Source organism: Acartia tonsa, chromosome 7 (genome assembly GCF_053477335.1).
Source record: "Acartia tonsa isolate MP-2025a chromosome 7, ASM5347733v1, whole genome shotgun sequence".
Taxonomy (NCBI): Eukaryota; Metazoa; Arthropoda; class Copepoda; order Calanoida; family Acartiidae; genus Acartia; species Acartia tonsa.
The window spans coordinates 46,379,247-46,405,983 of record NC_137266.1 but is presented as its reverse complement, the minus strand read 5'-3'; the positions used below and the strand labels follow the sequence as shown (position 1 = coordinate 46,405,983).

At 31.4% G+C, this 26,737-nt stretch overlaps 1 protein-coding gene and 1 long non-coding RNA gene across 2 annotated transcripts in view; one reads left to right on the top strand and one right to left on the bottom strand.

Annotated features, from left to right (window-relative positions):
• LOC145324576 (cadherin-87A-like) overlaps positions 1-26,737 on the top strand; it is a 50,713-nt gene that overhangs the window by 4,491 nt on the left and 19,485 nt on the right. Inside the window, exons 6-25 of the mRNA XM_080167159.1 lie at positions 16,059-16,129; positions 16,405-16,504; positions 16,958-17,014; positions 17,234-17,361; positions 17,744-17,821; positions 18,362-18,404; positions 18,974-19,034; positions 19,419-19,533; positions 19,902-19,944; positions 20,169-20,270; positions 20,649-20,788; positions 21,561-21,616; positions 22,036-22,179; positions 22,503-22,575; positions 22,971-23,113; positions 23,508-23,605; positions 24,624-24,757; positions 25,152-25,311; positions 25,654-25,738; positions 26,499-26,594. Coding sequence (XP_080023285.1) covers positions 16,059-16,129; positions 16,405-16,504; positions 16,958-17,014; positions 17,234-17,361; positions 17,744-17,821; positions 18,362-18,404; positions 18,974-19,034; positions 19,419-19,533; positions 19,902-19,944; positions 20,169-20,270; positions 20,649-20,788; positions 21,561-21,616; positions 22,036-22,179; positions 22,503-22,575; positions 22,971-23,113; positions 23,508-23,605; positions 24,624-24,757; positions 25,152-25,311; positions 25,654-25,738; positions 26,499-26,594 — 1,927 coding nt within the window. The remainder of the gene's footprint in view (positions 1-16,058; positions 16,130-16,404; positions 16,505-16,957; positions 17,015-17,233; positions 17,362-17,743; positions 17,822-18,361; positions 18,405-18,973; positions 19,035-19,418; positions 19,534-19,901; positions 19,945-20,168; positions 20,271-20,648; positions 20,789-21,560; positions 21,617-22,035; positions 22,180-22,502; positions 22,576-22,970; positions 23,114-23,507; positions 23,606-24,623; positions 24,758-25,151; positions 25,312-25,653; positions 25,739-26,498; positions 26,595-26,737) is intronic.
• On the bottom strand, positions 7,078-8,164 carry LOC145324349 (uncharacterized). Its single transcript, XR_013881256.1, has 3 exons — positions 8,107-8,164; positions 7,510-7,579; positions 7,078-7,142 (listed from the first exon to the last, which is right to left on the bottom strand). It is a non-coding gene; the product is annotated as an uncharacterized LOC145324349 (long non-coding RNA).

The following is a 26,737-nucleotide window of genomic DNA, read 5'->3' as shown; positions in this document are numbered from 1 at the left end:
TGCATAATAGCTAGATTGTGCAAGTTTATAGAAATTGGCATTAAAACACAGCCATAACTTAAAAAATAATTGAATCACGCACTAAAAGCTTATCATTTTTGAATTGGCATTGTATCCAATATTAAGCACTAAAACAATTGATAAAATTATGTCAATATTTCTTATGTGAACACCAGTGCAAAGTTCAATAGGGTTAAAAAGTTACATGTTTTAGAAACAATGGATTTATTATCACTTAGATGTTATACCAGATTTTCATGTTCTCTTATTGAAATTAGCAGCCCCATCCATCAACTTTACCCCATCCATTTCCCCTCCTACTGGATGAACGAACTGGCCAATAAATGAGTTCAATATTAGCAACCTAAATTGACGACAATTTTACCCCTGTCATAATATCCACGTGTATTATTTATCCATTTATAAATCGTCCCCATGATGAGACTATAGCGGTTTTCCGGTATTTACTTAATATGCACTGTTAAAAATTAAATATATATGATAATAGCTGGCCAAAGCATTTTATAGTTTTAGTGATAATTAATTTTTGAAAAAACCTATCAAAATTGTTGGCATTCTTCAATAAGCAATTTATAAGTTTATATCGACCAAATTTTTATGATAAAAATTTGTCATGGTTGACATATAATCGAAATTGCTATGATATTATAACTATATACTTATGTTGACTTACTAATGACACAATTTCTTGACAGTATACTGGTATACTACTTAGTTTTTTTCTGTATTTTTTTACAGTATGTCATGTCAAATATGTGAAACAAATATTTTAATTACATGATGCATTTTGTGCCTTCTGATTTAACTAGCGGCTTTGATCTTAGCCTCTAGGGACTTTGCCTCAAGAGTTTATGAACTTTTGGGTGGGGGTGTTGCTACCCCCAAGCTAATGGCTTAAAACCACCACAAGACCAGTAAAAATATTCCCTGAAGAGAGGACGGCCAGACAGTCATCGTTCTACTTTGTAAAATATTTTCTATTTTTACATCAAATTTTGTTAGGTTTCTATTTATTTTTAAACTCTAAAAACAAATCATTACCTTTCATTATTTATAGTTTATAGTAATATCTTCGGAAAGGTAAAAAAGAAGCTATTTTATAAATTTTATTGAACTTTTAAATAGTTAAAAATATAATTTATCAAACAAAATACAAAACAAAGTTCCTTGGGCTAGCCTATAAGTAAAGGTTTCTTTAGCATTGCAAAGATTTTAAGAATACTTAGGAAACCCTAACTTCTACACTACCATTATGAATTTTATAGGATTTGTTTCATTATGATTTTCTGCAGGGCAGTTGCCGGTATCTTAAGTTGAATCCTCTAGTATTTCCAGAATTACCTAAAAAAATGTTTTTTTATAAGTACTAGGTATTAAAGAAATTATTTTAGATTTTCATTTGATTTTTGTTCTAAAAATTGATCTATAAATATTCGAAAATTACAGTAGGGTTGAATCCTTATAATTAGGATATTTTTCTGTCTGTCTGCTTATCTGTAACGAAGGATCTTGGTAATTGCTGAACCGACATGGTTCTCCTTGTTTTTCATAGGTCCCGGAAAATTTTATAACTATTTTGGGGGAGGTTACCACCACCCTCCCAAGATAAATCGCCCCCATAAAAAATTACCCCCTTCACAATTTTTGTAAAGCTAACATTTAAAATGAAGAGGGGGTAACCCCCCCCCATCAAAATTTTTTTTTTTAAACTTTTTGTTAAAATCTAAAATAATACATTGGGTTACCGAATTCAACTCGTAGCGTAGCCGCTAGTAATATATATATATTAGATCTTTTCATGAAAATACACTTTTTCGAATTTCAGTCTTCTGCTAACCTAAAAAGTTACTTTAGGAGCCTAGAAATACATGTACAAAATTTCAGCTCTCTATCTCTACTGGCGACCTAGCGCCAGGCATGTAAAATATTAACAGATAACGGTAGCACGGCGGTTTTAACAATATCTCAGCAATGTGCAGGTTTTAAGCTATTCTGCATATTTCAATTTAAACACATAAGTACAAAGGTATATAATCCCAAAAATCTTTTGTCAAAGTCTACTCTACACCTAGCGCCAGTCAGTTTTCTAAAATCATGCATTTTATACCTGTGAAAATAGAAATCGCCAGCGCTAGGTGTAGAGTAGACTTTGACAAAAGATTTTTGGGATATTATATCTTTGGCCTTATGTGTTTAATTTGAAATATGCAGAACACCTAAATTCATCTTCCAAGCCATTCTCTAAGCATTTTAATTTTTTTTATTAAATAACGGGATTTCAAAACTGCCCTTTGAAAAGGCCTAAAAAATATCTTTTTTTGTCACTTTTTTCACTGCTTATAATTACAACTTATTAAGATATTATGCTCAGTTAAAAAAAATCGGCGCCTCCAGCACCAAAACCGGCAAAAACTGGCAGTTAAACTTCTGTGCCCCTGCTTGCTCCCCTCTTCGGCCAACAGTAGTTATCTCAAGAAGTAAAAGAGATATCAACACACAGAAAGAAAACTTTTTTAACATAATCGAACAGATTGTAATGTAATGTTTACAGATTTCATTTTGGGACTTTCCTTCTAGGGGATTGTGGAGCAAGAGCCCCCAAAAACACTAAAAATATGAGTTCTGAGCTTATTTTTAAAGATATCAACCTGATTTTTTTTTGTAAACTTTGTTAACATAACCAAACTCAGTAACATTAACAGATTTCATTTTGGGACTTTCCTTCTAGGGGCTTGTTTGGCAAAAGACCCCCAAAACTAAAAATATGCGTTCTGGATTTATTTTTAAAGATATCAACCTAATTTTTTTGAGAAAACTTTTCCACATAACCAAACTCAGCAACCTATACAGATTTCATTTTGTGACTTTCCTTCCAGGGGCTAGTGGAGCAAAAGACACCAAAACACAAAAATATGAGTTCTGAGCTTATTTTTAAAGATATCAACCTGATTTTTTAAAAAGAAAACTTTTTAAATAAAACTGAACTAAGTAACCATTACACATTTCATTTTGGGACTTTCCTTTGAAGGGCTTGTGGAGGAAAAGACCCCCCTAAACATAAAAATTTGAGTTCTGAGCTTATATTTAAAAATATCAACCTGATTTTTTTAAAGAGAACTTTTTTAACATAACCAAACTCAGTAATGTTTACAGATTTCATCAAAACACTAAAATATGGGGGGTCTTTTGCTCCACAACAATCTTTAAACATTACTGAGTTCGGTTATGTTAAAAAAGTTTTCTTTAATAAAATCAGTTTAATATTTTTAAATATAAGCTCAGAACTCATATTTTTTGTGTTTTGGGGGGTCTTTAGCTCCACTAGCACCTAGAAGAGAAGTCCCAAAATGAAATCTGTAAAGGTTACTAAGTTCTGTTATGTAAAAAGTTTTCTAAAAAAAAATAGGTTGATATCTTTAAAAATAAGTCCAGAACTCATATTTTTAGTTTTTGGGGGTCTTTTGCCAAACAAGTCCCTAGAAGGAAAGTCCCAAAATGAAATCTGTAAATTTTACTGAGGTTGGTTATGTTAACAAAGTTTTTTTTAAAAATCAGGTTGATATCTTTAAAAATAAGCTCAGAACTCATATTTTTAGTTTTGGGGGTATTTTGCCCAACCAGCCCCTTTGAAGGAAAGTCCAAAAATGAAATCTGCAAACATTACTGAGTTTGGTTATGTTAAAAAATTTAAAAAAAAATCAGGTTGATATCTTTAAATATCAGCTCAGAACTCATATTTTTTGTGTTTTGGGGGGTCTTTTGCTCCACAAGCCCCTGAAAGGAAAGTCCCAAAATGAAATGTTTAAATATTACTGAGTTCAGTTTTATTTAAAAAGTTTTCATTAAAAAAAATCAGGTTGATATCTTTAAAAATAAGCTCAGAACTTATATTTTTGTGTTTTGAGTGTCTTTTGCTCCACTAGCCCCTGGAAGGAAAGTCACAAAATGAAATCTGTATAGGTTGCTGAGTTTGGTTATGTGGAAAAGTTTTCTCAAAAAAAATTAGGTTGATATCTTTAAAATAAGTCCAGAACTCATTTTTAGTTTTAGGGGTCTTTTGCCAAACAAGCCCCTAGAAGGAAAGTCCCAAAATGAAATCTGTAAATGTTACTGAGTTTGGTTATGTTAAAAAAGTTTACAAAAAAAATCAGGTTGATATCTTTAAAAATAAGCTCAGAACTCATATTTTTAGTGTTTTGGGGGGTCTTTTGCTCTACAAGCCCCTAGAAGGAAAGTCCCAAAAAGAAATCTGTAAACATTACATTACAATCTGTTCGGTTATGTTAAAAAAGTTTTCTTTCTGTGTGTTGATATCTCTTTTACTTCTTGAGATAACTACTGTTGGCCGAAGAGGGGGGCAAGCAGGGGCACAGAAGTTTAACTGCCAGTTTTTGCCGGTTTTGGTGCTAGAGGCGCCGATTTTTTTTAACTGAGCATAATATCTTAATAAGTTGTAATTATAAGCAGTGAAAAAAGTGACAAAAAAAGATATTTTTTAGGCCTTTTCAAAGGGCAGTTTTGAAATCCCGTTATTTATTAAAAAAAATTAAAATTTTTAGAGAATGGCTTGGAAGATGAATTTAGGTGTTCTGCATATTTCAAATTAAACACATAAGGCCAAAGATATAATATCCCAAAAATCTTTTGTCAAAGTCCATTCTACACCTAGCGCTGGCGATTTCTATTTTTACAGGTATAAAATGCATGATTTTAGAAAACTGACTGGCGCTAGGTGTAGAGTAGACTTTGACAAAAGATTTTTGGGATAATATACCTTTGTACTTATATGCTTAAATTGAAATATGCAGAAGAGCTTAAAATCTGCACATTGCTGAGATATTGTTAAAACCGCCGTGCTACCGTTATCTGTTGATATTTTACATGCCTGGCGCTAGGTCGCCAGTAGAGATAGAGAGCTGAAATTTTGTACATGTATTTCTAGGCTCCTAAAGTAACTTTTTGGGTTAGCAGAAGAATGAAATTCGAAAAAGTGTATTTTCATGAAAAGATCTAATATATATGACCACAAACCTTCTACAGCTGAATGGAAATGTAAATTAAAGGGAACCGAACATGTGATGATTGGATGTTCAGCCGTTGACGCACTAAACACATTCAGTAATGGTCCACAAAACCTAAATAAATTAAATATCAATAAAAAATAAAAAGGATCAATTTGGTTTGAAATTGATTTTAAACGGCTCTTGTGGCCAAAAGAATAAATTAATCAAAAAGAACATTTATTACATTCAAAAGTCTGATTATTATCTAAAGTTAGATTTCTTCATACCACCAAGAAATATGTTAAAACGAACAAGTTTTTGTTGGTGTCTTTTTCATACCCATCCCCTTTATCTCTGTTTTTTTGCATACCTAGTAAAAGATTGGGGATTAAGACCATCTTCACTTCCCTGGGGTATCAACAAATAATCTCGTCCATTAGCCCTGCAAAATATATACAGTTTGATCAATTATTATCATTTAAAATTAACAGGATGTATGTATGTGTGCGTGTGTTTGTGTCTATCCGCGTGTGTATACTACATTGCTATCTTCTGAACCTATATGGTTCTCTTTTATAATGTAGCTTCTCATCGGTCCTGGGAAGGTTCATAATTAGTTATGGTAAGGGCACACCACCCTCTCAAGAGAAATCACCCCTAAAAATGACATTTCCAAAACTTGCCGCTAGTTTTAAGATAAATATAGCCCCCCCCCCCCCCAACTTAAGTTTTTCCATGTTTTGCTTGCTATGAGGTCAGAATTTTCGCTAAAAATACACATTTTTACAAATTTTTTATCAGTTTTTAAGCTCAATTATGTTATTTATGAAATATACTGTAGGAAATAAATATGTAGATTAATTTTTATCTTAGACATGCACCACACCCCCCCCCCCCCTTATCCCCCACAAAAAACCACTATTTTTCGGAAACTAAACCTGCACGTAACAGCTGTGTTACAATCGCTTGTACATGTTACTTCATTTGTTTCAAACCCGTCAGGATTTTCTGTTGCTATATACCTAAAATCTAGAAGGTTAATATTCATAAATAGCGCTTCACTAATAATTATTTAGATAATACCGTCCTATGGGGGAGGAGGGAATTCTGGTAGTTTACAGTTTCCAAACTTGCAATATATAGTTTACAGTTTACACAACCCCCCACATTTTTGGGAGGAAGGGGGGGGGGGGATATAACAAACTTGTTATAAATCAGTTAAAATTTCATAGACTAGTATTTGGATTTGGGGTTATCCACTCTTCCCATAAGTAAAGTTTACCCCATGGAGTAAGTAAAGGTTTGATTTTATCTATTTTATCTTACATACGTTGATTTTGTCATCCTTGTTAAGATTTTAGAATGCTTACTTAATACAACAGTGGTTAGCCTCTCTTCTTATACAAATAGTATAATCCATTCCAGCTAAATGTACCTAAATATATATTTTCAATTAAAAACAAGTCAATAACGTCTATTAGTGGTGAATCTGTTTGGAATTATCTACAGATAAACCGGAAAACAGAAAGTAAATAAAAAGAAAAAAGAGTTAAAGAGAGATATTTGATATTGTAGTTTAAGGGTTAGTCATAAAAATCATTCAACCCAAGCTATATTAACAGAAAGACAAAAGAACGAACAAACACCTATAGTGTAATTGATTTACTGAAAGGAATCTTTTGTTTTTTTGGCAGTGAGAAGGAGGGGTAGCTGAGGGTTAATTGCTCTATTAAAATTACTCAATTCATTACTACAAGATTTGTGAATGCATAGCCCCTTTTTTTATTTTATAAGCTGTTACCTGTTTTGAAATATCTGGATTTAAAAAGTTGAAACTTGAAATCAGACCTGTTGATCCTAAAAAATAATATAAAAACAATAGTTTTTCCCTAATTTCCACAGCAACATCAATAATCATCAAAAAATTGTTAAAAACTTCTTCATTTGGAAAAAAATATTTTTTTGTTATGCTCCTCCCCTTCCCAATATCTTTCTTTTCAAAAAGAAATAATTATTATGAAACCAGTTGATAATTAAATTTCACCTGTAAAATATTGATTACAACCAGGATAACTTTGTCCACACTCAATGTATCTTACCAGTACGTTGTAACTGGCACTAAAATATTAGTTAATCTATGCTAGAATCGTCCTATCCATTTCAAACTTGGTATAAAGATTTTTTTGTAAAAGTCAAGTAGAATTTTAAAACAGTAGAAAGTCTAAAAGTAAGTGTAAAAGTCATATGTTGATTTTCAAAAAATAGAATAAAATGAATAATATTGTGTAAACACCTGTGGACCTGTACCCGATACAACCTAACCTTATCTGAAATAAGTCTAAACACTAAAACGCAAAAATCTATCCCTTTATTAATAATTAATTTAAAACAAATTGAGGAGGGTTTCTTTGGTCGTTAGTCACTTTGAGGGAAACTGCTACCTTCTAAACCACCATCCTCCAACCTCCAACTGATGCAATTATACCTGGAGCTTTGAATATCAAAAATAAGATTGGCAGTCTCTCCTGAGTAAACATCAAAATACAAATGCTGACCTGAAATTATAAAAAAGCATGGCTCTAAAGGAATAAGACAATGGATGATAAATTGATGTACCTACCCAATGATTATAGATACAATACCCCTTTTGTTAATTAAACATTTGGGACACTTTTAACAACCGATCAAGATAAAGTCATCAAAAGATTTTTTTTTAAATTAGATAATCTGTTATTAAAACTTTGGGTACCAGTATAATTTACAGTCCAATGTCTCATAAATCTTGATAACAAGAATGACAAAAATATTAAGAGCAAAACTTAACAAACTTGTCAAACAAATTAAGATGCGTGTAAGAATTAAATGCATACCATTTGATTGTATCCATAGTTGTTATTAACTTTCTAGATTAAACCTTACAGTATCAGATGTCTTAACTATTTTGGCAAAATTATATTGAAATTAACTGTTTAACCTACAATCTAAAGTACGTAATAAGAAACCATAAATATAGAAAAGTTTTTCAATCATACCCTAAAAAATATTGACATAGATATGCAAAAAAAAGATTTTAAAATCTTACCAGAATTGTAGCCGCAAAGGGTTGGACTTTGGGGTGAGTTAAGTTGATCTATTCTAAATATAAATTTGTCGTGGAAAAATAAAATTTTAATATTTAACTATCAATTAAGTTGTTCATCTTAACATTTAGAAACAAGGACAAATTCTTTTAAGATTATCCATATTGCATTGGAATTAATTAAAAGAGTGGGGTTGTAAAAAAAACATAAAGGGGTTTGGCTCTGAGGGGGGGGGTAACATTTAACCCCCTTAAACTAAATTTTGGTTAACCACATTATTTACCTAAACGTATCAGTAGAACATAATCCACCCAAATCTGCCTAAAAAATATAAATTAACTGAAACTGTTAATAAAAATATTTTAAGATAAATTGCAAACATATTACCTACCAAGAGAAATTATAATTCATAGTAGCATTTTGAAAATGGGCATACAGACGTTTTGGAAAAGATTATAGAGTCGCCACACTAATAAAACTGTTTGACAAATTACCATGCCAATTTTTCAATTTGATAGGACAATCCAAACATAACTAAATAAACGATTAGTAAGGAACGGAAAGACCCTATTGGTAGAAAAACTTGGCTGTTTAAAAGTTATACTTTACAATTTTGAACCTACCATTGAATTGTCTGTAGGGCCATCTAGCACAAAAGTTTCAAAGTCTAGCCTCACTTGACAAACCCCATCCGGTGCCTTTATGCTGTATTCACAGGAGGACTAAAGCAAATAGAAAAAATATTTTGTGCTTTCCTTCAAAGTGCCTATAGAGCATTGAGCACCGCCGCCCCCCAAGATTTCGTTTAAATTGAATGGGATATTTTTCCTTAACTCTGCGAGACATATAGATATCTGCGGTTACCTAACCCTGTGGGGCTAATCAGTCCAAATATAACCTAACCAGATCTAAAATAATGAACAAAAAAACGAAAAACAATAATTATCTATTTTTCATTGATTCTAGGCTCTTTTTAGATGTCCTTTATTTTTAAAAAAATATAAACATTCTGATTTTAGAACATATACGAAGAAATCATATACGTTTTAAAAATCACTCAAATCTTCCTCACTTTTTTGATTCTCTTATAGGGGCGAAATCCCTTGAGCAAAGAGGCACAGCAGCTTGTAAATAAACTTACTACATCTTGATTAGAGCTTGTAATGTAGGTGTTGTTAAATTCAAGAATGGCTCCACATCCTATAATGGAGATTATTCATTCAGCACAAAATTCATGAAAATTTTAAAGCCGTACCTTACCACATTTTACTTAAAATAGGAATCAAAAGTACATTTTTTCTTTTAAAAATTTGTTGAAAAAATTGAACTAAAAGCTACTCTATAAATATATTGTGTATGTATAAACATTCCTTGAGCAATAATAAGACAGCACACACCAAATCCATGGGCGCAGCTACCCTGGTTCGAACCTGAGCATTCTGCACACTTAAAAAATAAATAAAAAAGGTGACAACATAGGGATAAGACAATGGCCGATAAATTAATTACATCCCCAATGATGATACACAAAACTACCACTTTTGTGGTTGAAACATTGAAACACTCAATTTAATAAACCAACCAATTGAAATTCACTAAAGTCACCAAAGTTGTATAGGCAATGAAAAAAAAAAACATTTTTGAAAAAATTTGGGGACTAGTGTAAAAAACAGCCAATTGTCCCCTTTCTCTCTCTGGTGACAACATCCAAAGAAATATGATTTGATAAAAAGATTTGAATCCTCAGCCTACAATTTTTCTGCATTTAAAAAAATATTGTCCCCCCCCCCCCCATCGAATTTCAGCATACAATATTGTAATATAATTGTTATCAACAAAGAAAAAGTGTTTTATATTATTTCACGATTTCTGTATCCTGAAATGATTCAAATCTAACCTGTTGTTCTGTTAAACATGTGCCTGTCCCTAGATCACTATAACATTCAGTATTTCTATAATATCAAATCAAATCAAAATATATTTTATTTTTATATGTATATACCCACCTAACATAAAAGACATAGAATTAAGTTCTTATAGAGAAAAATTTGATATAAAGTGACACTTATAATAAATTTATTTAACATAAAGTGATAATAAAAATAATCTTTTTACAAAAAGTGACATTTGATATAAAGAAACACTTGACATAAAATGGTACTTGACATAAGGTGACACTTGACATATGGTGACACTTGACATAAAGTAACCTTTGACATAAGGTGACACTTGACATAAGGAACATAGAGTAACATGTGAAATAAAGTGACACTTGACACAAAAATCCTGTGATATAAAAGGAATCTTAATATAAAAAAAGTTTACATAGTTTAACATTAGACATAAAAGAACACCTGACATAAAATATGTTAACAAAAACTTACTCAAATGTAAAAATTGTAAAAAGGCCTCTTGCATATTCTTCATTTCTAAAATAGATATTTTAATTTTTTGGTGGTTTCTCTCATATTGCATTTGGAACACAAACTAAAGCTTAGCCCCCACAGAACAAAAATGTTGTTTTTAATTCAAAATAGAGGGGTTCGATGGTCAAGAAATAGGTTAGAGTTAAAGCATCAGTTAGTTGTTCAAGAAACATAAGCTTTTTAACAAATTTATCACATTAAACAAAACAATGAATATAATAAAATACAAAGAAACTGCGTTTTATTTAAGAATTTCTGGATTTAATCAAATTTCTTTAATTATGAAACCTTTGTCATTTTATTTATATAAAAAGACTTGATTTGACCAAAATTGCTTCCGTTTTGGGGACAAATTTTATGAAAAACAAAAGGTAGAACAAGGCAGACAAAACTTTCTGTTATATCTGAAAGAACACTATACTACTAATACTGTACTATCCTCATTATAAAGTAACATGATGTGTGTTTGTCTTTTTGTCTGTCTGTCTGTTTGTTTCTAGCGAAGGATTTCGCTAACTGCTTAACCGATTGGGTTCTCATTAACAGAGTAGCTTCTCATAGGTCCCGGGAAGGTTTATAAATATTTTGGGGGAGAGTACCACCTACATCTTAAGAGAAATCGCCCATAAAAAAATACGATCTTAAATTTTCTTTTAAAATTTTTCTTTTAAAATCTAAGATAATAGATTGGGTTATTAAATTTGACTCTCCCCTCCTCAAGTATCCCTAGAGGCCTCTAGGGGCGTAGCCGCTAGTTATTTATATTTCAACATTTGCTAAATATCCAGAGATCTTAGGGGATAATTTATTTACATTTCTTATGATGATGAACTAAATCACTCCTTGATTAGATTAATATAATTGGTTGAAAAGGTTGACCACTACCTCCCTGTATATTTCACGATAAATATTTATTAAATAATTGATATATTTTACTTCATATTATCTATAGCATAGTTAGTCCTACTGCGCCATTTATGGAGATGATTTGTCATATTATAAAACAAAAAATGTTCAAACCTGGTAAAATTTTCTGCGTTTATGCTTCCAAATGTCAGAAACCTAAAATGTAGTATTATTATTAAAATAACATATGTAAAATTTAAACAAATAAATACCTTTTTTCTATTATAATACAATTTTCTGTAAAATTAACTTTTATTTAATTCCTAATTGATCAATGCTCAAAATAAAAAGTGCATTTTGAAACAAATCACAAAAACCTACATCATACAAATGTTTAATAACATCTTTGCAAGAAAGTCTTCTTAAAACTGACTTAAAATCGTGAACATTTCATACACCTTTAACTATTTCAACTTAAAAACTTTCTAAATTCCTTTTTATGCAAATTTATAAATTGTTTAAATTGCAAATCTTGTGTTCTTAAAGAGCAAAATTATCTAAGGGAGATAGAGGCCATTAGACTACAAATTATACTGGTACCAAATAAAACTTTGGGTACTTTTGATAAATCTTGATTAGTTGGTTTAAGCTAACAGGATATATTTTTCAACCATTAGATTAAAAGGGGTAATTTTGTTTATCATTGGAAAAATCATCAATTTATGGTTCATTTTATTTTTCATTTCCCGGCTATCATTAATCCAACACCTATGTAAAGCTTTCATGTAATTAAATATTTTGAGGAGCCGTTTATAGATCTTAATTTACAGGTAGATAAGCTTTTCTACCAACTATTCAAGCATAATTCTATGGTTAATGATAATAAGATATATAAACACACACATTTATTTGATAAATCATCTTTTTATATACTTAAATTCTATTTTGTTCATTTATAAAAGGGATAAATATAAACTTTTTGTCTTCTAGGTTCTCTGTTTTATAAAGAGGATGGCTGGTTTAGAAATATAGCCTAAAACCCTTCCAAAACTTGAGTTTCAAAATAGATAGCATAAAACCATTCTAGGATCTGTGTGAAGCTTCCCCAAAATAAAGAACTCCGTCGGGTCGTTACTCATTACTCATTACTTTACATATTATTTATATTGTTTTAAAAATTCTTCGAGTTTAATCTGAAAGTTGTATATTTAGCCCGGCAAGGCAAATGATTATAATTTTATGTTGAATTTTCATACTTTTCATTTTAACATGAAAAGGATAGAGGGTCTAACGAAAAAATAACTTTCCTAATTTTGAATTGTTCACAATAGAATTCAATAGTTATTTCGACATAAGGCATTAGATAAAGATGGTAAAGTCTGACTTATTATTAATATACCTTTTTTACTAAAAAAATAGCCTGTTAAATTAGGTTATTAATGACCCTTTTTAATTATTAACACGATGTAGTCTACAAAATTATATACCGATAGAATGTCAATAGTTTTGACTGGGAAAACTAAAATGTTTATGTCAATATAATACCTTCAAGCTAACAAGGAAACATAAATTTGGTTTATAATTTTTTTTGAGTTTCCACATCCCTTCTTGTTAATTTTGATTATTTTCATGGTCTTTGGTTTCCCAGAATAATTTCATATCAAACTAAATGTAAGAATAACTAATTTTAGTTTTAGTTTATCATTAGAACTATACATTAGTGATTTTATTTTCTATCCTTATATAAAAGTAACAGGATATTTATGATTGACGTTATATTTCGAAAAAGATTCAGTATACGAACATAATAGTTATTTCTCGCATCGTATTAAAAACAGCTTTCCGCGGATATAGAATGTACAATTATAAGAAAATTGCCGAAGGCACCGGCTAAAAAAACTGTTTTTAATCTTATGATTGTACATTTTTATATTCGCAAAAAGCTGGATATAATACGATGCTAGGCATAGTTTTTTCGTATGGATGAGAACCGGTTCCTATCCACCGGATTCGAATGAATACGAGAAATATATTTATCTGTGTGTCTGTCTATTTGTACTAAAAGATCTCGAATCTTCTTCAAAACTTGTTTGGAAAATCGATCCTAAAACACTAAAAAATTTAAGTTTAGTATTATTCTATAGCAGGTTTGAAGCTATGTAGTTGGGGGAAGGGGGGGGGGCAGATGAACCCGATGAAATTTTCTGGGGGTTAATTTGGGCGACGTTGGAATCTTATTAAGGAAAACTAAGACTTCTCTGAATATTATTTAGATTAAGCTTTCAATATTTCTTTTCAATTACTTAATCTTTTTCTTGAATTTATGGCTGTCATGTTCTACTTTTTTCTTTTCAGAACACTTTTCCTTGTTTATGACAATGTAAAAAATTGTGAGAAAAAATGAAAGAAATGAAACTTATTTTAGTTTTGTATTTATTTCTGCATGCAGAAATAGATTGTCAAAATCTAATTGAAAATTCATCTTTGTTTAAGAATACAAAAAGGCAGATTTACTTCATATTTTGCTTTAAATTTAATAATATACTTCATACTTTCAGCAAGCATAATTATTTCCATTTAACATATAACGCATAAAATAAAATTCTTGTGAAAGCTAAGCTTCTATTTAAGTATGGTTTATCGAGTCATTGGTCAAATTTGCTGACATGAACTGAATTATTTCTTAATGATTAATAATTACAAAAACCTTCAAGTTAATTTTTAATTACATTCCATTAACTGATTTTAACACATTACCTGCTAAAATGTGTACTAGCGGCTGCCCCCTTGGCATCATAAGCTCTGAAACAGAAAGGGTAGGGAGGTACCACTTGGTCCTATATAAAAATGTGGGTTTTCTGGCCACGCTAATTATGGATATTGTTGTTTATTTAGAATAGTATTAGCTTATTCATTGCTTATTGATATAAATTTCCTTGTTTAGTCTAGTAATGGGTTATTCCTTGTATAGCTCCGCTACTTATGGTCTTGTAACCTTGTTTTAACATGTGAAAAAAATTGAAGTAGAATAAATTTGAAGTAAAAGTATATCTATTTAGAGTCGAAAATACTGAAATTGAAAAATTACCTAAATCTACAGAAACTGAAAATAAATCTTCAAAACAATTGAGAAATAAACAAAATTTTGTTCCTTTCTCACTAAAGTCATATGAAGGTTTTTATATGTTATAAAAATTATAAATAAAATAATCGAATTAAAAAAAACATTAAGTAAATTTTAATTATACAATGTTTGTATGTATCTCAAACTTTAAGTTGGACTTGATATCATATTTTAAAGCCCTTCAATGATATTATGAAAAGGTTGATTTATTTTATGCACATGGACATCACTTATTGGTCAGTTCGTTAATTCAGTAATAGAGGAGGGGATGGGTTAAATGGGGGGGGGGGGGGCATTATTTTGGCCAGCTAAAAATTTCACATTATAAGATTACATGATAATCTGGTGTAAGATCCAAGTAATAATAAATCCATTAGCCGATCTCATGAAGATATTGTTAAAATATTGTAAGATTAATAATGTCATAATTAGACCATGAGTTTCATAAAGTAGGAACAATCTGACTAAATTATTGGTTAGAAAATGTACACATTTTATAAATCAACGAAAGGACAGTTTTTTTAATCTATTCATGTTTTAAGTCAGCTATAAACAAATGAATTTTCTTAAATGAAACTTTGCTTACAGAAATTAAAACTTCGTCCCTTGGAATCCTATTTTACTAATTATAAGTCTGCTATGATTTCTTTTTTAAAATTTGACTGATTAATGTGTCTAACCATACCCGCGACCGTGGCTCAACACGTAGCGCATCCGCTCGTCGTCGGGAAGGTGATAGGTTCGAATCTCGGTCCGACACCGCGTCATAACTAAAGACGTTGCCTTGGCCCAAAACAGGCGCAACTTACTACCATACACAGTTAGGACTTCTCAGACAAAGGTCGTGCAATCAAAGGGTTGGTTGTCTGATTGGCAAATGGACGCTTTACACCGCAATCATAAGGATTAGAGCTGACAACCCTATCCCATATCCATAAAAAAAAGCCACATTGTTACAGAAATTGTCAGCGGCCTATGCTCTCCCTGTGGAGTGAAAAGGGCTTGTTACTGTTACTTCAATGTGTCTAACCAACTATCTAAGAATCTATTAGATGATGCAATTTTATCATATAAAAACCTTTTACTTGACTAAAGATCTGTTAAAACTGAGTCCTAATGCTAGTTTTGTTGGACAAAGAGATGGATACAGCCGCACTCTACCAGCGAGTGCTTTGTGTAAGCTCATTTTTATAATTTGCCAGGGGCGTGCATTGCATACGCCTACTTTTTAAAGTGGGCTGGGGGGGTTATCGGATTTCATTAGGAGGTGAACCATCAGAATATAATATCAGTAGAATCACATCATATTTGAAATTAAACACTTATATATTTCACATTTACCACAGATATGAATATTTTATACTATAAGGACATCTCAATAGTTGTCTAGCTGTATGAAGAATTATATGAAGTTTGTCTTATGTTAAAGTAAGACTTTGGACCTTGAAAACATGTTTGACCATTTCCAGTTGTTCTATTGTGTCAATAAATTAATAATACATTTAGCTTTTTTCATTTCAATAATAATTTGTATTGATAAAAACTTTTTTTATTTTAGTGTTGGACCGAAATGACAATCCACCAGAGTTCAGAGAGAAACCATATGCATTCTCAGTTCTGGAAACTCAGGTAAATTATTTATCTATCTATCCATCTTTTTGTCTGTCTGTCTGCCTATCTATCTATCTATTTATCTATATATCTATCTATCTATCTATCTATCTGTCTATCCATCTATCTATCTATCTATCTATCTATCTATCTACATATATATCTATATATCTATCTATCTATATATATTTATCTATCTATCTATCTATCTATCTATCTATCTATATATCTATCTATCTATCTATCTATCTATCTATCTATCTATCTATATATATATCTATCTATCTATCTAGGATGTTGGATCAACAGTATATTCGTCAGTGTTGGTATTTGACGCTGATTCTGGTCCCAATGCAGAGATAGACCTCAGATGTACCGAGGAATCTTCTATAGGTAATAATTAATGTTTTTTTCTTTTAAAGTGACACAGTATTCTTATGGATAGTGAATTAACTATGCTAAATATTACTAACCTAGCCATACTAAAAATTACAATTACATAGTTTTAAGACAAAAGTTTTAAGACAAAAGCGATTAAGTGATGCAAACCCCCAATTTTGATAAAAAAAAATTAGTAATTATGTATATTCTGTAAAATTCTGTGTTCATAAAACTTTGGAAAATCTTATAATTAACAGACCAATGTCCCATCTTTCTCCATAATCTAATTAATTGTTTCGCTACAGGTATCATTTAACATCTCTACTATGAAGCGTTTTTGTTAAGGCTTTAGACTTAAAATTTTAAAAGAATATCATTAATTAATTGATAATTTGTAATTTAAGTAGATATTTTGTATTACTACAACTTACCCATATCCACCCCTTAAAGACAAAAAAATTTCAGATGCCTGCGAAACCTTTGATATTTTTGCAGAGAAAATCGAAGAAGGAAAATACAGAGGTAAAATTTTACTACTTTTTTTATTTGGGGGGGGGGGGGAGGAGGGTGTCAAACGAGAGTAATAGACTATTCTAATATGATGCCATTTGGGATACTTCGGCCAAAGGTTTTTTTTTTAATTTATCCCCCTTTTTGTATGTTACGTACTATAAAGAGCTTTAGAATTTATTAATGCTCATTCCTCATTGTCTAACTTTACAATAATGCTTATTTTTTCAGGTTTGGTTGTGTTAAAAAAGAAGTTAGATTATGAGCGTGTATCCTCCTACAACATTGATATAGAGGCAGCTGACAAAGCAGTCGGTGGAGAGGATAGATTAGCCGCTAGAGCTTCTATAATTGTCAAGGTAACGGTTTTAGCACCTGTGGTCTTAAATATTAGCAGCGAAATTACTCTTTATATAATTGAGTTTTTTTTCTATTTTTTTCTGCTTGTACTTCAGTAAATAAATCCTCTTTTTGGTTTTCTTTCTTTTTCTTTCTCTCCCCCCCCCCCCTGTCTCTCTCTTTCTCTCTCTCTCTCTCTCTCTCTCTCTCTCTCTCTCTCTCTCTCTCTCTCTCTCTCTCTCTCTCTCTCTCTCTATCTCTCTCTATCTTTATCTGGACTTTTGCTATTGGACGTGATCATACACATTAACTACTCTCAATAAAATTAAAAAATATTTCTAACTAACATGTAAATACTGTAAAATACTGTAAATACAATACATGCAATGTTGATATCTTTAGGTTGACGATGTCCAAGACCAGGATCCGGTTTTTCTGAACTCTCCTTATAGCGCGACTGTGGCTGAGGGAGCTCCACAGGTAGATATACAGACAGATAGATAGACAGACGGAGAGAGAGACAGATAGATAGATGTATAAACAGACATAAAGACAGGTAGATAGACATTATAGACAGAAAAACAGACTGGAACTGGTTTTTTGAACTCTCCTTATAGAACTAAAGCGTCTGAATGGGCATGTGGATTGAGAGTGACAGACTGACAGACACAATGACAGGCAAACAAAATGATTAAAAATTATTAGGTAGATTATTTCATGGTTAAATTGGAGGTTTGAATAGTTGGATAGATATATAATAATGTGTTAGATGGATGTGATTTATAAATATACGAGATCACAATACAAGGTTATATAGATACACAAATTCATTTTAACAGAAATACATCATAGGGATAGACATATAATTTTGAATGAAAAACACAAACACACAAACAGAAAGACAATTTAAATACATACTATTTACAGAAAAAAGATAGATTCCGTACTTTCTGAAATACAAAATTTGGTTTTACAAAAACAGCATTAAAAATGTAAATTAAAATGCTATTTCTTTTTTAGGGAACTGAAATCTTTAAAATAGAAGTTAGAGACGGAGATACAGGTAAAAATACTAAATTTTAGGTATTTTTAAGCTTTTTACATGTAATTATAACGCTTTGCCATTTGGGGCATTTTAGGGTAGGGGGGAGCAGGTCGATCATTTATGTTTTATTTTAGATATTAAACAAAAACTTTTCATCTTTGTTAAGGAGAACCATATCGTTTCAGTGATTGGCGATATCTTAAGCTACAGATACACAAACAATCATGTTACTTTTACTATATGGATTATACTTTTAATAGAAACGTTTAGGAGGATAGAATCAAAGAGGGAAGGTACATGGCTTCCAAAAGTCTTATAAGAACATTTTTTTATTCGTTGGCTTAACAACCTAGAGAACTTTTATTGAATGTTGATTAGTTGTATAATTTAATTTAGCCTCCAAACTTTTCAAACACGAATCGTAAATTACAGACGGTATAGTTTTGTGTATCAGAATTTTGGATGTAAATCAATTTATCGGTCATTGTCTTATCCCTTTCGATCCCTAAAAAAGAAGGGTGACCTATTTCCCTTTCCTTCTCCCGTAGAACACAACGCAGCTACTCTATAGTTGTTGTATTATTTAGGAAAACCTCGAGATTTGAATGTCAGACTGGAAGAAGATATACTTCAATATTTTCAACTTGTGTAAGTATTAAATTTAAAAATTTATATAAAAGGTATGGTTGAGGTATTTATTTTCCTTTATTTGCTTGTTAAGGTTAGGTTATTTTGGGTACAGGGTAGCCCAGAAGGTTAGGCTTTTTTTGATGATTCCTATAACAAATGTGTACAATTTTGGATGCAATACACGTCTATAAGCAGAACCAGAAAGTCCGCATTTACATTTTGAACATATCCAAAACAAAATTAAATGAGAAGAACTTTAAAATCAAGTTTGAAAATTTATCTTTTTCCAAAATAGGCATTCCTTTTTCAAAAAGTTTTTTTTGACTATTTATTTTTTCTATTATGAATCTTATTTATCCTTGTTTGAATGCATATATGTTATTAAATCATTCCCTTTTTTAGTGAAGAAAATAAGAGTGCAGATGGGGTGCTGACATTAAGCCTACAGACATCAGAAAATCAGATTGATAGGGAGAACAGCCAGATTTTAAAAGAGGGCGGCCTCTATACTTTCACGGTAAGTTTGCATTTGGTCTTGGCCTAAGTATGTCTCATTTTATGATTTATTCGAAGTTTTCAAATTTTTCCCCCTATACTTGCGGCTACGCCCCTATCATCAAGGGGCTCTGTATTCTAAGTGGTTAGGAGAGACAAGAAAATAGCCTAAAACCTTTACGGGATCTCTGCGAAGCTTCCCTACACTTGAGAATCCAATCGGTTAAGTATTTGACGAAATCTTTAGCTACAGACCAAAAGACCTTGCTACTTTGTCGGATATCCTTGAACTACTATACGACATAAGCAAATGATAATATAATTTAGTAGTTTAAAATTTTGTTTTGGAAGTAAACATTAAATACATAAATATCAATATTTTTAATTTAGATTGTAGCAGAAGAAATCTCGCCTCTAGAAGACGGAATACCAGGTAAAGAAAACTAATACGAGCACCTAAAAGGATTTTCTCTCAGAAATTATAAAGGGATGTCCGCTAAGATCTTACAAACGACTAAACCAATTGTTCAACAATTTTGAGAGAATATTGATATGGAACCTATGAAGGGTTTAGACTATTTTGCGTGGTTACATACATCATATGTGTATCCTTTTTTGATGATATGAAACAAATTTTTCAAGTAAATTATTTTTTAGGTGCAGAGACTCGAACTGGAGTGACTGTGGTTATTACAGATATTGATGATGAATTGCCAGTTTTCAATAGGAATGGATACTTTCTATTTTATCTGATTTTACGTCGATATTATTACTGATATAAATTATATAATCTTTTATAATCTTATGTTGATAAAATAACAGCATGAGTGTAAAATCTTCATATTCAATATATTGATATATGTTTTACCATGAACTTCCCTCTTCCTTTCAAAATAGCTTGAATGGCAGCTGTTTTTAAGATATTACTGGACACATATACAAGGACGTCCAAGCTTTTTGTTGAAAGGGGAGGGGGGGATAATTACCCTTTACCCCTCCCCCCTCTTGGACGTACCTGCATATATATATATAATACAAATATGCAATACAAAAATTAATATCTATTATATGTATGATTATTTCAATTTTGTTATCCCATTTTCCGGTAAAAATATCAAAATATCCCCCCCTGCAGAGAGGAGATAACAGTACCCGTGCCCGAGGATGTGGGAGAGGACACCCCCCTCCCAGGACTTACCCTGGAGGTTGTAGACATGGATGTCAGCAAGAATGCAGAGTTCTCCATCTTTTTAGAACCAATCACCCCAAATTCTGAGGTAAAAATCAGGGATTAGGGAAGGGACAATGGCTCACAACTAGTGTTGGGCCGGATACTTTTTTGGCCGGATACCGGATAGCTGATATCCGGCTGATTTATAATGCCGGATATCCGGTTCCGGCCGGATATCTGGCCAACGTTCGATATTCGCAAATTACCTGATATCCGGCGTCAAAAATCAGCCGGATATCCTGTAACCGGATAGTTTTAATATCATATATTCCGGCCGGATATTGAAAATGGCCGGATATCCGGCCAAACCGGATATCCGACCCAACCCTACTCACAACGTTTATATGATTAAAAACATTAGGGGGTAATTGTGAATCTTGATTGGGTTGCACAAATAATCATTGACTATCTTTTTCAACTAATAAGTTGAATCTATTTTTTGTAGAATACTGAAAAATTTGGTATTGTCTCCTTCCCTGTTAAAATACCTATTTATCAAGACCGTTTTTTTCATAAGTAGCACAACAGTTACATACTAAAATCCCTTTTTAAAAATCTGTAGAACGACTAATAACCAGAGGTTTGTATTCTTATCTATAGGTTTAGTTTTAGGTTTAGTTAAACCTATCTTATAAAAAAGTTGAATCCCACTAATTTAGAATTTAGATAAGTAAATATGTTTATACATAGATTTGTGTAATTTTAGCTTTATCTGAAGATTGGGTTTCATAAAAAGTCAATACTTCTAAAGGATAACACTATCCTAAAGAACCAAAGGTGCTGACAAATATTTACAAATATGTTGCTATGTTTTTTAGGGTGTTTTCTATGTATACCCAGAAACGGCAATCGGTAAAACTCCCGTCATTATCAGGTATCATTATTTGTCTTCTTCCAAAATGTCAAAACTAACATGAAATATTAGTAATAAAATATATCATTTTTGAAAAAATATTTAAATGCATTACAAAATTTGATATTAGCTATCGTAATGCAATCGTAGAATAAGTAAAATTTTTGGGGCTGATCGAAGTTTTTTTTTGTAGGTTGATAAAATCAGAGGTTTCAAATGTTTAAGGGTATTATCTAATGTATTTATTTAAACAATGACGGATGTAAAATAAGGGTTTTAAACGTTTGAGAGGGGTAAACAAAACACCCCTTCAATCCACCCCTTTGGACGTGGATGCTGATAATCATGGTTTTATATAATGCTACTGCTGAAAATTCCTAAATATTAGCAGCTTTTTTATATAGCTGCAATTTACTACCTGAACCTTTACCTATTTTTAGGGTCAAAGATCCCGGTCAGCTTGACCACGAGAACCCCGAGGCGAAGGAGTTCTCCTTCTATGTGGTTGCTCTGACCGCCAACAACGAGGCTGTCAAGTCCAGGGTCAACGTCATCGTTACGGATTCCAATGACAATGTGCCAAGGTAAGGATTATTAATACCTTAATTAAAGTAAATTCTTATTCGTCGGCTTAACAACTTTGGAGACTTTGAGGAAATTTAATTAGTTGGATTTTAAAATATAAATTAATTGAAATCTACATAAGGGGTAATTTTTTGTATCATATTTGCCAATATCTTATTCCTTTAGATCCATGTAAATTTAAAACAATTCATCAATAGAAATAAATGTTAGTAATCATTTATAGCAATTGCAAAGGATTAAAAAGCAATTTAAAAAAAATTATATATGATCTTTATTATTCTGTCTGTACGCTGTTTTATATTTTTGTAATTATTATTTCCAGCTTCCCTGAAAATACGTATGAATTTTCTGTTCCCGAAGACGCACAACCTGGCACTGTTATTGGTCAAATTCAGGTAGATAGATAGACAGATAATAAATAGATTGATTCTACATTAAGTATAAAAGGCAGATTTAAAAGTAGATTGAATAGAAATAAATAAATAGATATATAAATAGTAGACAGATAAAAAGTTAGGTCGACGCATAAACAAACCGATTAACAACTGATATTTCGCTTACACTATTCTTTTATAAAATTTCAACTTTGTTTCTTTATTTCAATAAATACTCTGATCATATAAATAAATTGCTTAATGTTTTTACTACATAGTACATAAAAGTGTGGCTGTCAGTTTATCTAATTTAAAAGTTTTTAACTATTAAAATATTAGATTGAATTCAAAGGAGTTTATAACATCTATAGATAAAGAAACACTTATTATTAAAAATAATTTTGTAAATTTTTTAGGCATTTGATCCAGATTCCGGATCCTTCGGACAGGTTCAGTATTCAGTCAGAGGTTTCGGGTCTGAGAAATTGACAGTTAATCCAACCACTGGAGATATTGCTGTAGCTAACTGTGGCCTGGCCCCATCTAGGTCTAGGAGAAGGTATTGATTAATTGATTGATTTTCATTAATTTAATTAACTATAAAGAGGTATAAATAGATGGATCAAAAAAGTATAGATAAAAGATTTATTTTATAGATAGGTCATCTTTAGATAAATTGTAAAGAAGTTGCACTCTGTTTATTACAACCATAGCGCAGTGTGATAACCACTACACTTTGGGAAACTGCTATGTCCGCAAGAATCTCGTAAACGGCTGCGTTAATATTTCAATAATTGTAAGGGAAGGTTCAAATTTTTTCTGAGAAAGATGTATAGATAGTTCAGGATATGCATTATGTAAGGATAGAAAAATTACCATTAAAAATTTATAAAATTAATAAAAATAATATAATTATTAACTGTTAATAATGAGAAAACTATTTTCAATTTTAGGTCCCAATCTTGTCTTGACTATGAAGCCCAGAAAACCTTTTCTCTAATCTACACAGCTACAGACGGTGGCGGTCAAATTACTACGACAACTCTTATTGGTAAGTTATATTTAACTGGGAGGAAGGGTACATTGGTCTGTTTATTACACTAGTTCCCAAAGTTATAGAATAATGTTTTCTTAGTCGTTGGTTTTTCAACTTTAGAGACTTTTATTGAATTTCGATAGGTCAGTGCATTAAGTGCATTTAATTAATAATTGTAATCTAAAGAATGGGTAATTTTGTGTATCATCATTGGGGATGTACATAAATTTATCGACCATTGCCTTATCCCTTTATCCCTATACTAGCGGCTACGCCCCTAGAGGCCTCTAGTGGCACTTTAAATGTTTTTGTTTGTTAAAGTTTCTCCGATAATTTTTTACGTACGATACCTCTTTATTTGACGTTGAAGTCTCCCATAATTTTTTTAAAATTTCAATTTTTTAGTCATTTTTCTTGGGAGGGTGGTAGTACCCTCCCCCAAAATAGTTAAAAACCTTCCCAGGGCATATGAGAATCTACCCTGTTAAGGAGAACCCGATCGGTTCAGCGGTTAGCGAGATCCTTCGGTACAGACAGACACACAGACAGACAGACACACAGACAGACAAACATCCTGTTACTTTAGTATCCCTATATAATTAAAATGGTTAGACTTTGTTAACCCTAATTACATTATACCTAACTTTAAATAAAAACTTTCTCTCTATGGTTTAAATAGATCAAAGAGTTAAAAAAAAGACCTGTTAGATAAAAAGTTATTACAGCCTGTTTTCTGGACTAGACATAACTTCTTAGAATTTTATGCCAGATCAGTAGCATTAGGGAACAATTTCTTTTTAAAGTTTACATTGAAACATGGAGTGACAAATCCTTTAGTAGCGAAGCACAAAAAAATCATGACCGGCAGACTAACAAAACAAGTAAATCGTACACTGCACTGGATGCTCTTATTTTCACAAGAATATTCAGCAGTCTATCGTGAATAACAGCCGAGAAAATCACATTTCCCCCATAGCGAAACAGACAAAATAATCTATTGAGAAAGATTGCTACTAAAATAACTTAATTTTAGTGAACATCGAGGATGTTAATGACAACGCTCCTGTATTTGAACAGACTGAGTATAGACGAGTAGTTAGAATTGGAGATGACAAGTTCCAACCTCCGCTAGTTGTCAAAGCCACGGATAAAGATGGGCCTCTACAGGTATGGATTAGTATATCATGTAAAATATGATGTTGAATTTACATGAAACATCTTTATTATAAAGTAAATTTTTCATATATAATACAATACTTATATTAAAGTAATAGAATGGTCTTTTGTCTGTGTGTGTTTAAAAAGATATCACTAACCGCTGAATCCACATCGTTCTCATTTACAGTTAAACTTCTGATATAATCATTAGATTCATGACGTAGAAAACTGGATAAAATACAATGCTATACATAATTTTTCAGTATTGCTGTGAACCGGTTCATATCCAACGGATGTTAATCGGTTTCGAACCGATACTGAAAAATACCTTTTACTTTTTATTTTTAAACTAAAATTTAAATTGGTGGTTCGATCAATTAATCTTATTTTATTTATTTTTCAGGGAGGCGGAAAGGTGTTCTACACAATAAAATCCATCAACACCGACGTAGTGGTATTTGAAATAGACCCGCTGAGTGGGGAGCTAAGAATGTTACGTCCAGTCAGTGTCGAAGACACAGAGAGTGGCAGATATGATCTGGTTATCAGAGCTACAGATCAAGGTATGTCAAATCTTTGTGAACAAGGAAAATATAAATTCTTATTGGCTGTTTTAAAGAGTATCACTAGATTAGTGCAGTTTAGTGTCTCTTTTAGCTTAACGAACATACACACATCATACACTTTCATCTATTTTTAGGGGTGTCCTTTCCCTTTTCTCATCTCATCCCTCCTTTATAGAATTATTTTTATGACATCACACATGACACTTTGAGCTTTCTCGTCATCATGCTTTAATAAATATTCATATTAAAACACAAAATTTATGAATACATAGTAACAAACAAACATTTGATAGGAGAAACTTACACTTTTTAGAGAAGCTTTAACACTTAAAAATTTAGGTAATCCCGAACCATTACACGCAGATGTGAACGTGTATGTTAATGTTGGCAGTATGAGGAATCAACGTCCCAAGTTTCAACAAAGGTAAAAAAAAAAAATATTTATTGCATCGTATTATAGACGGATTTCCGCGGATACTAAAATGAAAAATTATAAGGGTAAAACTAGTATTAATGTTATGATTTTTATTTTATTATTTGTTGAAAATTTCTTAAATACTATGCTATTCATGATTTTTGATTATGGCTGAGAACCGGTTCTAATCCTACGGATATATAAAAAAATAACAAATGGCAGTGTTATTTTAAAGCAAGTTTCAGACCGTCCGACTAACATACATTTAAATTAAACATAACAACAAAATGACTCTAAAAATTAAAGAAAAATGTATGTTAAGTGTATAAAGTCGTGTTAAGTTTTTATTGTATAAAAATAATGTTAAAATTTTAAAATCTCTATGTTGTATGATATTCTTTTAAATTAGGCAATAAAATTATATAAAAGATTATAGAAAAAGATAATTAATTGAGAGAAAGAAATAATTATAGAACAAGAATAGTTATTTCTCGCATCGTATTATAAACGGCTTTCCGCGGATATAGAATGTACAATTAAAAGATTAAAACTAGTTTTTTTTAAGCCCCGAGGTGCCGAAGGCATGGGCTGAAAAAATGGTTTTAATCTTTTGATTGTACATTTTTATATTCGTAGAAAGCTGGATTTAATACGATGCTAGACATAGTTTTTTCGTATGGATGAGAATTAATACGAGAAATATAGCTCCTTGGCAGGAAAATAAAAAATTCAAGATTTCTTACTGATAAACATATTTGTATTTCTACAGATTATACGAGGCTACTATCCGAGAGGACGCAGGACCTAAGACTGAGGTTATTGGTGTAACAGCTACAGATCCAGATGGTAGCGATGCAGATTTAAGGTACATATATATTTATCTATCACTTTTTTGGTGGTTCGTTCAAAATGACTGGTCGATAGAAATTCCCCTCTTCTTTTTGAACATAAGCCAAAGATGTAGTTTTTTTGTGTGTTTGTTTATTTAGTGCTCGACATGTACTTTGA